Below are 14,467 nucleotides of genomic sequence, written 5' to 3' on the forward strand. Positions count from 1 at the left end.
ATAGGCTTCCCTACCCCAACTTCTGCCCACCTCTCTAGTCTGACAGACATGAAGCAGTCACAGTGACCCCATTTTTAGAAAAGATTTTATTCATGTATTTTGATTGTGATATGTGTGTATATAAGAGTCTTTACTGGCTGAGCCATTTGGATAGCCCAGGATTCCTTTTTCAGTTTGGTTGGTTTTTCATTTGTTTGTGAAAATTAAATAATGTTTATTTATTTGTATGTATGTGTAAGTGTGTGCATGTATGCTGTGTGTGTGTGTGTGTGCCCATGGAGGCCAGAAGAGGCAGTCTAGTTCCCTGGAGCTGGTGTTATAAGCAGTAGTGAGCTGCTCAATGTAGGTGCTGGGAACAGGATCTGGGTCCTCTGGAAGAGGATGTCACATTCCCTGGAGCTGGAGTTACAAGCAATTGTGAACCATCTATTATAGGTGCTGGGAACAGAACCTGGGTCCTCTGGAAGAGCAGCAAGCACTCTTAACTACTGAGTCATCTCTCAGATCCATCTTGTCATTCTTATCTACCACCCCAGTCAAGGTACAAAAAGGTTGCACTACCACTTGGTTGTACCTCCCGTTCAGTCTCCACTTTTAAAATCATGTTATTTTCAAACATTATATGAATAGAAACAGAAAGTATATAAATTTTGGAGACAGGATTTCTCTGTGTAACAGGCCTGGCTGTCCTGGAACTATTTTATAGATTGGGCTGGCCTCAAACTCACAGAGATCTGCCCGCCTCTGCCTCCCAAGTGCTGGGATTAAAGGCATGCACCACCACTGCCTGGCAACAGTTTTAGTTTTCAGAAAAGTGTCTATCTGCTTTTCAGAAAGGCTCTGCCATATTACATCTCCATCAGCAAGGTGTGAATGGTCCAATTCTTCTCTGTACCTACTATATCATTCAGTATTATACATTCACATACACAAACATAAATGTGTGTATATATATGTATATATTCTAAAATGTATATATTTTTAAAATTTTTGAACCCCTTAAAACAGAGTTCTCTCAGGGAAACAAATCTGTTTTCAGAATAAAGACACTATTCAAGTTGACTCATTATTTGTCTACCAAATCACCTTGTGTTTACACAACTAAGATTCCAGCCACTCTTATTAAAATGACTTTTTTTTTCTGAGTCACATGAGTTGATCCAGGTGACCCAGACTCAGAACAAACTGAAACTTTAATTTTTTTTTAATGAATTGCATATACAAGTTCTGCATTTATATCCTTTCTCCTCCCCTTTCCTTTTTCAACACCCTCCCCCATGATGCTTCCCCTCTCTCAAATTCATGGCCACTTTTTATTGTTGTGGTTTTGTTGTTTTTGAGACAGGGTTTTTCTGTGTGGCCTTGGCTGCCCTGGAACTCTCTCTGTAGACCAGGCTGGCCTCAGCCTCCCAAGTGCTGGGATTAAAGGCATGTGCCACCACACCCGGCTCCAATCTTACTGTCTTTACCCAAGAATAGTAGCTAATGGATGGTAGTATGCTCAATTCTGTGTATTACACAGACAACACAATGTTGAATGAATTTTGAAGTAACCACACAGCTCGGATTATAATGTTTGTTATCAAGATAATTTCATGACAGTTAAAGGTGTGAGCTCTGAAGTAAAAGGGGCATAGTTGAGGATGGATCCTTGTGTTGATTATTTTGTAGACTTTCTGGCTTGCAGTTTTCTTGCCTGTGACAAAGGCTTATATGTTTAAGGGTGTTTAGGGGTAGTGTGAGAATGAGAGACTATAACAGTGTACTGAAACAGTGTACTTATCACAGGGTGGGTATAGAGTATGGGACTTGCTTCTAGAAGTTTCTATTTGTCACTGTCTCTTCTTCTCTGGTACTGGGGATTGAACCCGTTGGCCTTATATATAGGTAAGTGTTCTACTGAGCTATACTGCCTACTTACAAATATAAGAATGAATATAACCTCAAATTTTCCTTTGTCTCTGGCATGTGGAAAGCAGCACCAATTATGTATCTGCATGTTGAATTAACATATGTATATACTGCAGTCAAGGTAGCCTAGTAACTGCATGCCTGGAGTAAATGCACCATCCATCCATTCATGAATTGCAGGTGAGTCAGTTCTTTATACACAATGCATGCTACCAAACAAAATCAATGGAAAAATTCTGGCTCATAGCTCCTGAATATATCTAAACCATCTGGCAAATTCAGTGAGCCAAGCATGGAGGTGGAATTGAATACATTGGTTGGACAGACTTACTCCTGTGAAAGCAACTGTTCTTTTTTTTTTTTTAACAAAAAACAGAAAAAAAATCCAAAACACCCCCTTAAAAAACCATTTATTTATTTACTTATTTGTGTATTTGCGTGTGTGCGTGCGTGCGTGCGTGCGTGCGTGCGTGCGTGTGTGTGTGTGTGTGTGTGTGTGTGTGTGTGTGTACATGAGCATGCTCCATTGTGCGCAGTGGAGGTCAGAAGAGTCTTGTAGGAGCTGTTTCTCTCCATGTGGATCCCAGGGATTGAACTCAGGTTGTCAGGCTTGGCAGCAAGCACCTTTACCTGCTGAGCTACCTCACCTGACCAAACCAATTCTGTTATACATGGTATTTATCCAAGAGACGGTTTGCGGTTTGCTATGTTCAAGAACTGGTCCTAGTGTTTATAAATCTTCACACACACACACACACACACACACACACACACACACACATACACACACACACACACACACACACACACACACACACACACACACCAGGTATATATACATGTATCAAATACCTAAATTAACCAAAGTGATTATGATAACACTGAAGCAGAGAAAAGAAGAAAAGTTAGGCAGAGGCAGGCAGATCTCCTTGAGTTTGAGACCAGCCTGATCTACAAAGAGAGTTCCAGGACAGCCAGGGCTACAAAGAGAAATCCTGTCTCAAAAAAACAAATAAACAAATAAATAAAAGTAAAGGGCTTGAAGTTTAAAAAAAAAAAAGAAATTAGGTTGTAAATTTGTTCAGTAAATACATTAAACATTTTGCTGTTGTTGTTTTCAACACAGGGTTTCCCCGTGCATCTCTGGCTGTCCTAGAATTCACTCTGTAGACCAGGCTGGCCTCGAACTCACAGAGATCCTCCTGCCTCTGCCATCCAAGTGCTGGGATTAAAGGTATCTATCTATCACTATGTCCAGCTTTTGTGTTTGGTTTTTAGAAAAAGATTGATTCATTTTTATTTTATGTGCATGTTGCATGCCTGAAACTCTGTATGTGCACCAGAAAACGATGTCACGTCCACTGGAACTGGAGTTCCAGGCAGCTGTGAGCCACCAGCATGGTGCTAGGAGTGCCCCTTGGCCCTGTGGAAGAGCAGCGAGCACTCTTCCACTCTTAACTGCTGTGCTGTATACTCTTGTGGTTTTTGTGTTGTTGCCTTTTTTTTCTTGTTTGAGACAGGATCTCTCTATGAAGTTCTGATTATCCTGGAACTCCCTACATAGACTGGGCTGGCTTCAAATAACAGAGATACACCTGCTTCTGCTTTCCAAGTGCTGGGGTTAAAAGTACGTGTCACCACACATAGCTTGTTGTTTGGTTTTGAGGCAGGGTGTTATTATGTAGCCCAACATGGAAGTGGCCTGAGACTCTTCACTATTCCATCTCTGCCTCTAAGTGGTGGGGTTACAGACATGAACCTCCATACCTTGCTCATGCTTATACCGTCAAGAATTAGGCCTGATGAAATCACTCTTTAAATATTATTTATTTGCTTATTTCTTTTCTTGATTTTTTTTTAAGGCAAGGTTTCAGGCAGTCCACCCTGGTCACCAATTCACTAGGTAGCTGACACTGGCCTTGAACTGCCAATCCTTCCTCCTCTACCTCATAAGCGTGAATGTCAGTGTGTAAGCGTGAGTGTGAGTGTGTAAGCGTGAGTGACAACTGCATTAGGATTTGTTCTTTAAAGCTTGTGTCATTTTTGAGGGTAACACTGTCATTGCTGAAGTGAAAGAAAAACATGAGGAAGCATTAAAGGGGGGGGGAGGGAAGAGGGAAGAGGGAGCAGTGGGATGTGGGAGGGCTCTGGGCTGCCATCAGAACTTCTGGGGGCTGTGATTCCGGAGAAACCAACTCATCTCTCTGGGCCTTCCCTCTCGTTGGTAAATAGGCCTCCTATTTTGTTTCTCCTTATAAGGGGTATGCAAATAGAGGCCAGGAAGCCAAACTCCGCCCGCACCTGACTTCTGCACCTGTGAGATTACAGTGCCATTGAGATTTTTAAGTGATTGAAAAAAAAAATGAAAAGAATAATATTTTATGAAATGGAATCAGTCTTGATGTCCATGAACAGGCGAACGGATAATGAAAATGGGCTACATACTTATGATGGGATTTTTTTTCAGCTGTAAAGACAAATAAAATTATGAAATTTGCAGGAAAATGGATGGGTCTGTGCATTATTATATTAAGTGAGGTAACCGAGTTCTGAAAGGTAAATATTGCATATTTTCTCTCATTTTCAGATCCTAGCTTTTAATATTTACATACATGGGCGTGAGTGATGTCCTGATAACAGAAAGGGGGTCATAAAATGGAGGAAAGCCACATTGAGGAAAGGGTGAGGGTAAACGGACACTTGTGAAACTTGTGTGGCATGAGAGACTTACTAGAGGTATAAGAGTAAAGGGACAGGCTGGGGGGGGGGTGGGGAAGAAGAGAGAAGAAGGTGGAGTAACAAAAACAAACTGAAAATGAAATAATGATAATAACATTGGGTGCAATTTTTTTTGGGGGGGGGCAGAGGCTGGAGAATAGAGATGAGTCTCAGGCCAGTTCCAAGACCCTGTCTCAAAAGCCAAGAAAAATAATACTTTATGATACAAAAACTTGGAATTGACAGTTTTATTCATTAGAAATTTCAGGCTACTGGAACACAGCCACGATCACTTGTTTACGTATCATCTATGGCCAGATTCATGCCAAGTCATTTCATGTCGAGTAGTTGCCCACATTGATCTCAAAGTTCATATAACCAGACATGTTTACCATCATCTGGCTCCCTTTATAGAGAGCAAGCTAGTTCTCTATAAAGGTACCTGTTCTATGTACGGTGTATTTAGTACAACTGCTTATTTTGTGTTGATCCACCTCTTTTATGTGAGATATGTGCTCATTAGGTATTTTCCAAAATGTTATTATACTACATAACTCCACAAACAGTTCAGTTATCTAGAAGAGGAATTTCCCCTCCAATGGACGCTAATGCTTTAGTGTAAGTACATAACAGGGTCTCCGTATTTGTTACTGAATCAACCTTTTAACACCAGGGACAAGTCACTAATTTAAGAACACCAACAGGAATTTCTCATCTAATAAAAACTCAGTAACCTATTCTTGGCAATTTCCAACTCTCCTTTGCCATTATTTATTTATTTATTTATTTGTTGGTTTGTTTTTTGAGACAGCCCCGCTTTGCTGTTATTTTTTAAATGATGTTTGCTGTTCAAAATTCTCCCCGAAAAAAAGAACAAAAACAAACGAGAGAGAGAGAGAGAGAGAGAGAGAGAGAGAGAGAGAGAGAGAGAGAGAGAGAGAGAGAGAAATTGAGAGAGATTTTTAGCGCCGGGTGTGGTAGGCACGCTTTAATCCCGGTACTCAGAAGGCAGAGGCAGGTATCTGAGTTAGAGGCCAGTCTGGTCTACAGAGAGTTCCAGGACAGTCAGGGATATACAGAGAAACCCTGTCTCAAAACACACACACACACACACACACACACACACACACACACACACACACACAGAGAGAGAGAGAGAGAGAGAGAGAGAGAGAGAGAGAGAGAGAGAGAGAGAGAGAGACTCTGTGTAATTGAAGCTTAACAGCAGTAAAAAAAAAAAAAAAACCCAAAATAAATAAACAACAACAAAAAAAACCAACCCAAAAAAAAAAAAAAAAACCCAAACAAAAACAGAAGCGTGAGCGCCGATCATCAAAATGTGTAATGAAGAAAAAAAAAATAGCAAGATCTTGCTTCTTTGCAATGTGTCCAGCGTGAACGCATTGCACGTTGTGTTGCAGATTTACTACAGCTGAGTCATTTCGGGACACCGGAGTGAGTTTCCAGGGAAAAAACGAGCGGAAGGAACCAGGAAGAGGGGCTCTCCGGGTTCCCCCAGGCACTCCTAGCAGTAGACACCGGTATTCCGGGCGTGGGTGGCGGCGTGGTGAAAAGAGGCGCCGCGGACCCTTTAAGAGGCACAGCACCTTCTCCAAGATACCATCTTGCACCGGGAGTTCACTGAACTCTCCACCTACCTTGCTAGGTCCCTCCGCCCTCACTGGATACGGCCGGCAGGCGGGGCGGGTGGGCCTTACGATTGGCCCATCGCGCGCGGCCCTCTCTCGCCTATTGGTGAGTGCGCCCGTCGCTCCACGTTACCTCCCGCCCCCCGGAGCCTCCGGGCTAGGTTGAGTGGGGCTCTTGGGTTAGTTCCTGTTAGGCCCCGGCCCAGGGAGTAGGTGAAGTCTCTAAGATGCCCGGTGGGTCAGGGCACCCGGAGCTGTGAGGGAACGTGAGGCGGCGGCGAGCGGAGACCCGCGGCGGGCCTTAGGAGGAGCGGCGGCCGAGCCCGCCTTCCCTGCACCATGCTCATAGAGGATGTGGATGCCCTCAAGTCCTGGCTGGCCAAGTTACTGGAGCCGATGTGAGTGCGCCGGGCCGCGCCGGGCCGGCGGCATGGGCGTTGGGGACCCGCGGGGGCGTGGGGGAGGGGAGGCGGGAGCCCGGGCCGCCCGCCTCGTACTCGTCTGAGGCGGTGTGAGGTGTGTGTGGTGGTGGGGGGGAAAGGGGCCGGGCACGGGCGGCGGGGCTTCCCCGAGTACACTGGGAAGCCGGCCCGGGCTGCAGGCCGGCGGGAGGACTGAAGGACGCCGACCTGGGAGCTGGGGCGGGCGGCGCGGCTGTCGAGGGATTTTTAAATGTGAAAGCTGAGGTGTGGGACGGCGCAGCGGGCTGGAGGACTTTGCAAACAGTGGCCAGGAGCCCGGTGTCGAGGGCCTTCTCGGAACAGAGGGGCCGGGAAGGGAGAGCAGGGGTCCTGGAGCTTAGTCGTAATTATGGGTGAACTCCGAGGGGATGAGGCTATTTGAAGGGTTTGAAAGATGGAGTGCTGAAGTGCACATGGGCGCATGGAAGGGTTTTGATAAATTATCGGTGGAGCTCATGAGCAGGAGAGCAAGGGTACTCAGGGATTTTAAGGTGTTCTTGAGGAGTTGATGGTAGAATTGATAATTTTTAGATACCATAGGATGTTGGGGGAAGAGTCGAGATTTTTAATGTTTTATTGAGGGTTAAAAGAACCAGTGTATAGTATGGATGATGAGGTTGAAGCGGGTATAGTTGCAGCATCTCTCTCTCTCTCTCTCTCTCTCTCTCTCTCTCTCTCTCTCTCTCTTTAAATTAAAGATACGAATAAAAGGGGCACAAGAAGAAGGACCTTGTAAACATTGTTGGAAGATGATAGGGCCACTGTAATTGAGGCGTAGGGTGACTGTTGAGCGGCAAGGAGAATGAGAGACCTGTCTTCTGAAGATGTTTTGAGTAGTGTCAGTTGTGGGCATCTCATTGAGAGCCTTGACAGGGACAGCAGAGGCGTCAACTTCTTGTTTTAAGAAAGTAGAGGCTGCGTGGAGTGGCTGGAGATACTCGGTGTAGCTAGTCTCTGGCACAGCCTTGTGGGGAGGAAAGGATGGAAGGCAGGAGAGACGAGTCTAGCCGACTCTTTGAAGAGAGCATGGGAAACGGAATGGGAGGGAAAGAAGCATTTCCTGCGCGCTCGCTCTCTGTCTCTGTCTCTGTCTCTGTCTCTGTCTCTCTCTCTGTCTGTCTCTGTTTATTTGCCTTCTAATTACCCCCCCCTCCCCGGATGGTTCGAGGAGAAAGGCCGGCCTTGATTCATGAAATCAGATTACTCTAGTTAAAAAAGAAAAGAAAAAGGTGTTTTTCAGGGGATGGAAATGGGAAGTAGTCCCAGAGGTGTGGAAGTATGATAAAGTTGAGGCTGTTGGGACACATTATCATGCTTGCTTTCCTGTTCATCTATTATTTCCTCCCCACCCCCAAGATACTTGGTTAACTAACTTTTTGTTTTTGTTTTGTTTTGCTACTTTGTTTTTGGAGGGGTGGGGGATGGGAAGGTACCTCAGGAGGAGGGTCATCTGCGGAGGCAGGATGGTCAAGGAGGCTGTCTGAAGAAGTGATACTTGCATTCTGAGAGTGAATGAGTAGAGCATAGGTATAAATGAATGAATGAGTAAGCCTGCAGTAAGGACTTCTCAGGTTTAGATGAATGGTAGTCAGTCCAGTTAGAATGAAAATGACTTCTGGGCATACTTGAAAGTTTGGTAGAAGAATATTTGCATCCTTTTTCTACATTGGAAAGTTTTAGAGCTCTAAGATGGAAATGGATTGTGATGTGCAATTTGGAAATAAGATAGAACTAGGTAAATTTACCATACATGAGGAGAACTAAAAAAAGGGGAAAAGTCTGTATGTTTTTAAAAATCATTTGTATTTTTCTCTTTTGGTTTTTCGAGACAGGGTTTCTCTGTGTAGCTTTGCTCCCTCGAACTTACAAAGATCCGCCTGGCTCTGCCTCCCGAGTGCTGGGATTAAAACGTGCGTCACCACCGCCCGGCTGTGTTTTTCTTAACACTGGAAAGAGTCTGTTCTGAACAGCAGCTGTCCTGTTGTCTTTTCTTGCATTGTAGAATATTGAACCCAGGGCCCAACCAGTGCTTTACTGAATCACAGCCCCAGCCATCCCACCTTCTTTTTTTTCCCCCTCCTAAATTTTCCCTGGTATAAGCTCTCATCCTGTTGGTTAGTAGAGCTCTTTATTATCTTTTAAAATTTAATCTTTTAAAAGTATTAAATGTATGTTCTGTGTATTGGGTAGATAGTAACAACTTTTAGCATTATAAGTCCTTTTATTTAGTTTTTTTGAAGCACCCTAAAATGTTTTACTAGATAGTGAAGGTACTAGCTAGTACTTTTCTTTTTATTTTTTCATTTTTTTTATTTTTCAGGACAGGGTTTCTCTGAATAGCTCTGGCTGTCCTGGAACTCACTCTGTAGACCAGGCAGGTCTCCAACTTACAGAGATCCGCCTGCCTCTGCCTACTGAGTGCTGGGATTAAAGGCCTGCACTACCACTCACCAGCTCTTTTCTTTTCTCTTAAGGAAAAATCTAGTGTAGGAATGTCATCTTTCTTACTAATGATGTTTTTGTTGGGGTGTTTTTTTTTTTTTTTTTTTTTCCTGGACTGACAATTTTAATTATTCTGTAGTCTTGAATGAAAATTACATTTTAAAATGAATGTTTGAGAGATGGCTCAGTGGTTAAGAGTATTTGCTAGGCCGGGTGGTGGTGGAGCACATGCCTTTAATCCCAGCACTCTGGAGGCAGAGCCAGGTGGATCTCTGTGAGTTCAAGGCCAGCCTGGTCTACAGAGAGAGATCCAGGACAGGCACCAAAACTACACAGAGAAATCCTATCTCGAAAAAACAAAAACAAACAAACAAAAAAAGAGTATTTGCTGCTCTTCCAAAGGACCTGAGTTAGGTTTCTAGAACTCATGTGAAGTTGTTCAGTCTGTAACTCGAGCTCCAGGGGATTTAACATCTTTGGCATCTGAGGATACCTGCACTCACATGTACATACCAAAATGCAGACATACACCTACAAATAATTAAGAATAGAATAAGAATAAATCTTCAAAAAAGTAAATGAATACTTGAAAGCTAGGCATGGCATTGTACACTTGCAGTCCAGCACTCTGGAGGCTGAAGCAAGAGGATTGCCATGATTCCCAGGCCAGCCTGGCCTGCATAGTGAGTTCCAGCTTAGCTAGCACTATGTAATGAAGACCTTGTCTCAAAAGAAGAAAACCAACCAACCAAACAAGATTGCTTGATTTTAGTGTTAAGACTTAATTTGTGTTGATTTTCAAATCAAATTGAAACACACAGCATTCTTTGTTTTTGTTTTTGTTTAGAGACAGTATTTTCCCATGTAGCTTGTAGCCCATGCTGGCCTCAGACTTCTGACAATCCACTTGCCTCGGCCTCCTAAGTACTGGGATTAAAGTTACTCATTGAAGATTAGAAAAGAAAAAGAGTTAAGCTGGCGTCATATGCTAAGCCATATAGCATATACTTCCTAATGTATGCTAACCCTGAGTTTGGTCTCTAGCATACAAACATAAGCTAAGTAAGAAAAAAGACTTAACATTACTAATTAGACTAACAATGTGTCTTTGCTATGAAAGTTTAATTTTTAATTTATAGTATTGGTTTTATGTTTTTTTTTGTTGTTGTTGTTTTTTCGAGGCAGGGTTTCTCTGTGTAGTTTTGCGCCTTTCCTTGGACTCACTTGGTAGCCTAGCTGCTCGAACTCACAGAGATCCGCCTGCCTCTGCCTCTGCCTTCCAAGTGCTGGGATTAAAGGCGTGCGCCACCACCGCCCAGCTAGTATTGGTTTTAGAAAGAGATGTTGATAAAAAACAGTAAGTGCAAATGTCATATAGATCTTCATTCCTGGTACACTGTCATGGCAGATTACTTTTTGTTTAGATATTCTAAAAACATAAGTATATGCTAGTGTGGGTTGTGTTTGTAAGTTTACTTATTTCATATTCTAGATTCAAGAACACTTCATGGCAGATTGACATGTTATTACAACATAGTATTTCAGAGCAGTTGTCAGGCTTTGAGATAATGTAGTTGCAGTGGTTAGGTTGGAATCAAGCTATGGCTGAGCACATGAGTTCAGTTGTACTTTTTAAAAAGATTTTATTTTTATTTTATTGTATGGGTGTTTTGATTTGCCTCCATGCATATCTGTGCACTTTGTTTATGCTTGTGCCCATATATGCCAGAGAGGTATTAGGTCTCCTAGAATTGGAGACAGAGATGATTGTGAGCCATTTAGGGACCGGTAGAAGAGCAGCCAGTATTCTTAACCGGTGAGCCATCTTTCCAGCCCTGGAAGGAATAACCCTTTACCTCCCTTAGCTTTCTGGGAAAGACCATTACCACCATTTTTGATGGCAGTACACTAAAAGGGGAGGAAACAAGGTAAAGAATTAAAGACAGACTAAACAACAAAATCTTGAGACACAAAGATCAAAAAAAAAAAAAAAAAAAAAAAAAAAAAAAAAAAAAAGAATTAAAGACAGACTAGACCAACAAATCTTGGGTCCTTATTTTTCTTAAAAAGAATCGTAGACATCCTTGTCAGAGATACCATGTAGGCATTATGTATAAATTATGATGTTGTGGCATCATTTATCAGAAATCACTACTCATTTTAAGAAATTAATTTGTGTGTGCGCGTGCATGCGCGCACATGTATGTTTCTACATGGAAATCAGAGGACAACTTGTAGGAGTCCATTCTTTCCTACCATGTGGGTTCCAGGGATCCAGTTCAGGTTATCATGTCTGTTGGTGAGTGTCTTTATCTGCTGACCTATCTCTCTGGGGCCAAGACAAGCATTTTTACTTAACAGACCTGCATTTCTACCAAAATAAAAAGATTTAACTTTTTTCTTTTACAATACTAAGATTTGAACTTGAGACCTAGTGCATTCACGGCAAGTACTCTACCACTGAGCTCTCTGAAGGGAAATTTTAAACATTTGTTGCTTCTTGTTTGGCTTATTGCAAAAGTTTGTCTTAGTATGTTTCCCTCCCCCTCTTGGTTTTTTTTTTTTTTTTTTTTTTTTTGGACAGATCTTATTATATAGCACATATTGGTCTGGATTTCACTGTTGCCCAGAGTGGCCTTCAATTCACTCACAATCCTGCTGAATTCTAAGTGTTTTGATTACAGGTTGTGTGCCATTGGTGTGTGTTTTTAAAAGACTGGTGAGGTTTGTAAACTTCCTAGACAGTTGCTTCTGTCTGTATATTATAATGGAACACTGTGTGAATCAGGGCAGTGAGTTTCTACTTCTATATCTGTCTGATTCATTTTGATTTTTGCAGAAATTATCTTTCTCCTCTTAAATATTAACGTTTTACCTATCTTACAAATATAGTGTGGTAATAATGCAGACTCTCAGAAGTGTTCTTCATGCATTAGGTACCATACATTTTATTTTATGAATAGGAAGATACACTAAACTTTGTAGTTATTTTGCTTATTAATGTTAGGTACCGCTACCATCTTTAACAAATGTCCATTTGTCTTGTGTATAACACAGCCAGTGACTCATTGCCATCCTATAAGTAAGAATAGGGCTTGCAGGGCTAGAGAAATGGCTCAGGGGTTAAGAGCACTGGCTGCTCTTCTAGAGGTCATGAGTTCAATTCCCAGCAACCTACATGGTGGCTCACAACCATCTATAATGAGATCTGGTGCCCTTTTCTGGCATTCATGCATATATGCAGGCAGAACACTGTATACCTAATAAATCGTAAAGAAAAAAAAAGAGTAGGAGTTGCTAGTGAAAGTCATGGACTTGGCATGTAGTTTCTGTGAGTTCTGACCATTTCAGAGTCTTTCAAACTATAATAGGAAGTACATTATTTTGGAGTATGATGGAAAGGACAGCAAAAGCTTCAAGAGTAGGATTATTTTATTGGTCATATTTATTGGTTCAATAGTCATGGCAGGTATGGTTCACATCCTGGAGTAGGCTGGCAATTCTTAGGACATTAAACTCTGGCTAGTTATCATTATAGTTGCTCAAATGGGAGGAAACATGAGCGATTGGTCACTAGTTCTGATCTAGGGTGTAATGAGTATTTGGGACGCTGTTTTTTTTTTTTTTTTTGTTTGTTTTTTTTTTTTTTGTTTTTTGAGACAGGGTTTCTCTGTGTAGCTTTGGTGCCTGTCCTGGATCTCGCTCTGTAGACCAGGCTGGCCTCGAACTCACAGAGATCCTCCTGCCTCTGCCTCCCGAGTGCTGGGATTAAAGGTGTGTGCCACCAACGCCCAGCTTTGGGACTCTATTCTTAAGATGGAGAAATATTCCGAATTTTCTAAAGTGGCTTGGCAGAATCCTTGTGCCTATAGCATGGCATGAGACTTGTTTAAGGTGACCTTCACAGGCTTATAGGACAGGGGTTATTTTGCCAGATGACTTGTTGACATATTTTGGTGTACTAAGTTAAGAGCATACTTGTTCTTATGTTCTTGTTTTGCTTCCTAAATATGTCTGACTTCATTCTTGCTGGCCTAATAGCTGTAGACTAGAAGCCACAGTTGCTTTTATAGCCCTGCATTTCCTATCACTGTGCTCTCTCATCCTCGTACAGTGTTTTTGCTTTCCTAGTTAATCCATGTCTTTTTGTACCATATGTGATTTTGTTCTGTATTTTTTTTCATAGTCATCTCCTAGTCATGTGACTTGAAGAGCAAGGTCGGTTTTACTAAAAGTAATCCAAGTCATCAAACAAGAGACTTGGCACTAAGCTAAGTGGTGGTGGTGGCAAATGCCTTTAATACCAGCATTTGGTAAGCAGAGGCAAGTGGGTCTCTGAATTTGAGGCCAGTCTGGTCAACAGAGTGAGGTCCAGGACAGCCAGGGCTACACAGAGAAAACCTGTCTTGAAAAATCAAAAAAAGAAAGAGACTTGGTACTTAATTTCAGTTAATGTTGAAATGAATAAACAGCCTCATGTATATATTTTGATTGCTAGACAATTAGAAAATTAAGCTCAGACTGGGAGTGCAGCTTAGTGATGAGTAATGCAGAGGGCCTTGGGTTTGAGTCTCAGCATAAAAAGAATTTGTTTTTTGCTAATTTAAGTTTGTGTATATATTTAACTGGTAGTAGCTGTTCTAGGATCCATAGTTCAGATATCAAAGTGGCATTTGGAGCTGACAGATGGATGTGTATGTCATGCATATCATCCAAAGCAAAACCAAAAACAAACCTGGAAGTATCTCTTCCATATTTTAATTAGGAGTATTAATTAACCCCTAAGTAAGAGTAAGATGGGGGAAAAAAGAGTAAAATGAAGCCAGGTGTGGAGGCACATGCCTTTAACCCCACCATTTGGGAGGCACAGGCAGGGGGATCTCTTGTGAGTTCCAGGACAGCCAGGGTTACATAGTAAAACCTGTCTCAAAAACAAACAAACAAACAAACAAACAAACAAAAACAACCAACAAAGAATAAGATGAGCTAGGTGTTGTGCACTCCTTTAATCCTAGCACTTGGGAGTTTGAAGTCAGCATGTTCTACATGCTAGCGATGGCCATGTAGTGAAACCTTATCTCAAACGGGGTGGGTAAGAGGAAAGTGCTGCAGTCTTGATGTTAATGTCACCCAATATTCATGTTTTGAAACTTAATCTCCAATGTGAGGGTATTAAGAGGTGAAGCCTTTATTAGTGCACTGTAGAAAATAAAATTATCAGTGTTTATTTTCAGTTTCTTCTTTATGTAGGAACTTTGTATAAGCACTCACTGTGACATTTTCTAG

The 14,467-nt window shown here is 42.1% G+C and overlaps 1 protein-coding gene across 4 annotated transcripts in view; it reads left to right on the forward strand.

The window, feature by feature from the left end:
• The first annotated feature begins 6,426 nt into the window (after nt 1-6,426).
• Rbm27 (RNA binding motif protein 27) overlaps nt 6,427-14,467 on the forward strand; it is a 70,849-nt gene continuing 62,808 nt past the window's right edge. For all 4 annotated transcript variants that reach the window (XM_028881713.2, XM_037197119.1, XM_028881714.2 and 1 more), the window contains exon 1: nt 6,427-6,676. In XM_028881713.2, the coding sequence (XP_028737546.1) occupies nt 6,618-6,676 (59 nt within the window). In that variant the 5' untranslated portion in view covers nt 6,427-6,617. The remainder of the gene's footprint in view (nt 6,677-14,467) is intronic.

Source organism: Peromyscus leucopus, chromosome 19 (genome assembly GCF_004664715.2).
Source record: "Peromyscus leucopus breed LL Stock chromosome 19, UCI_PerLeu_2.1, whole genome shotgun sequence".
NCBI classification, from domain to species: Eukaryota; Metazoa; Chordata; class Mammalia; order Rodentia; family Cricetidae; genus Peromyscus; species Peromyscus leucopus.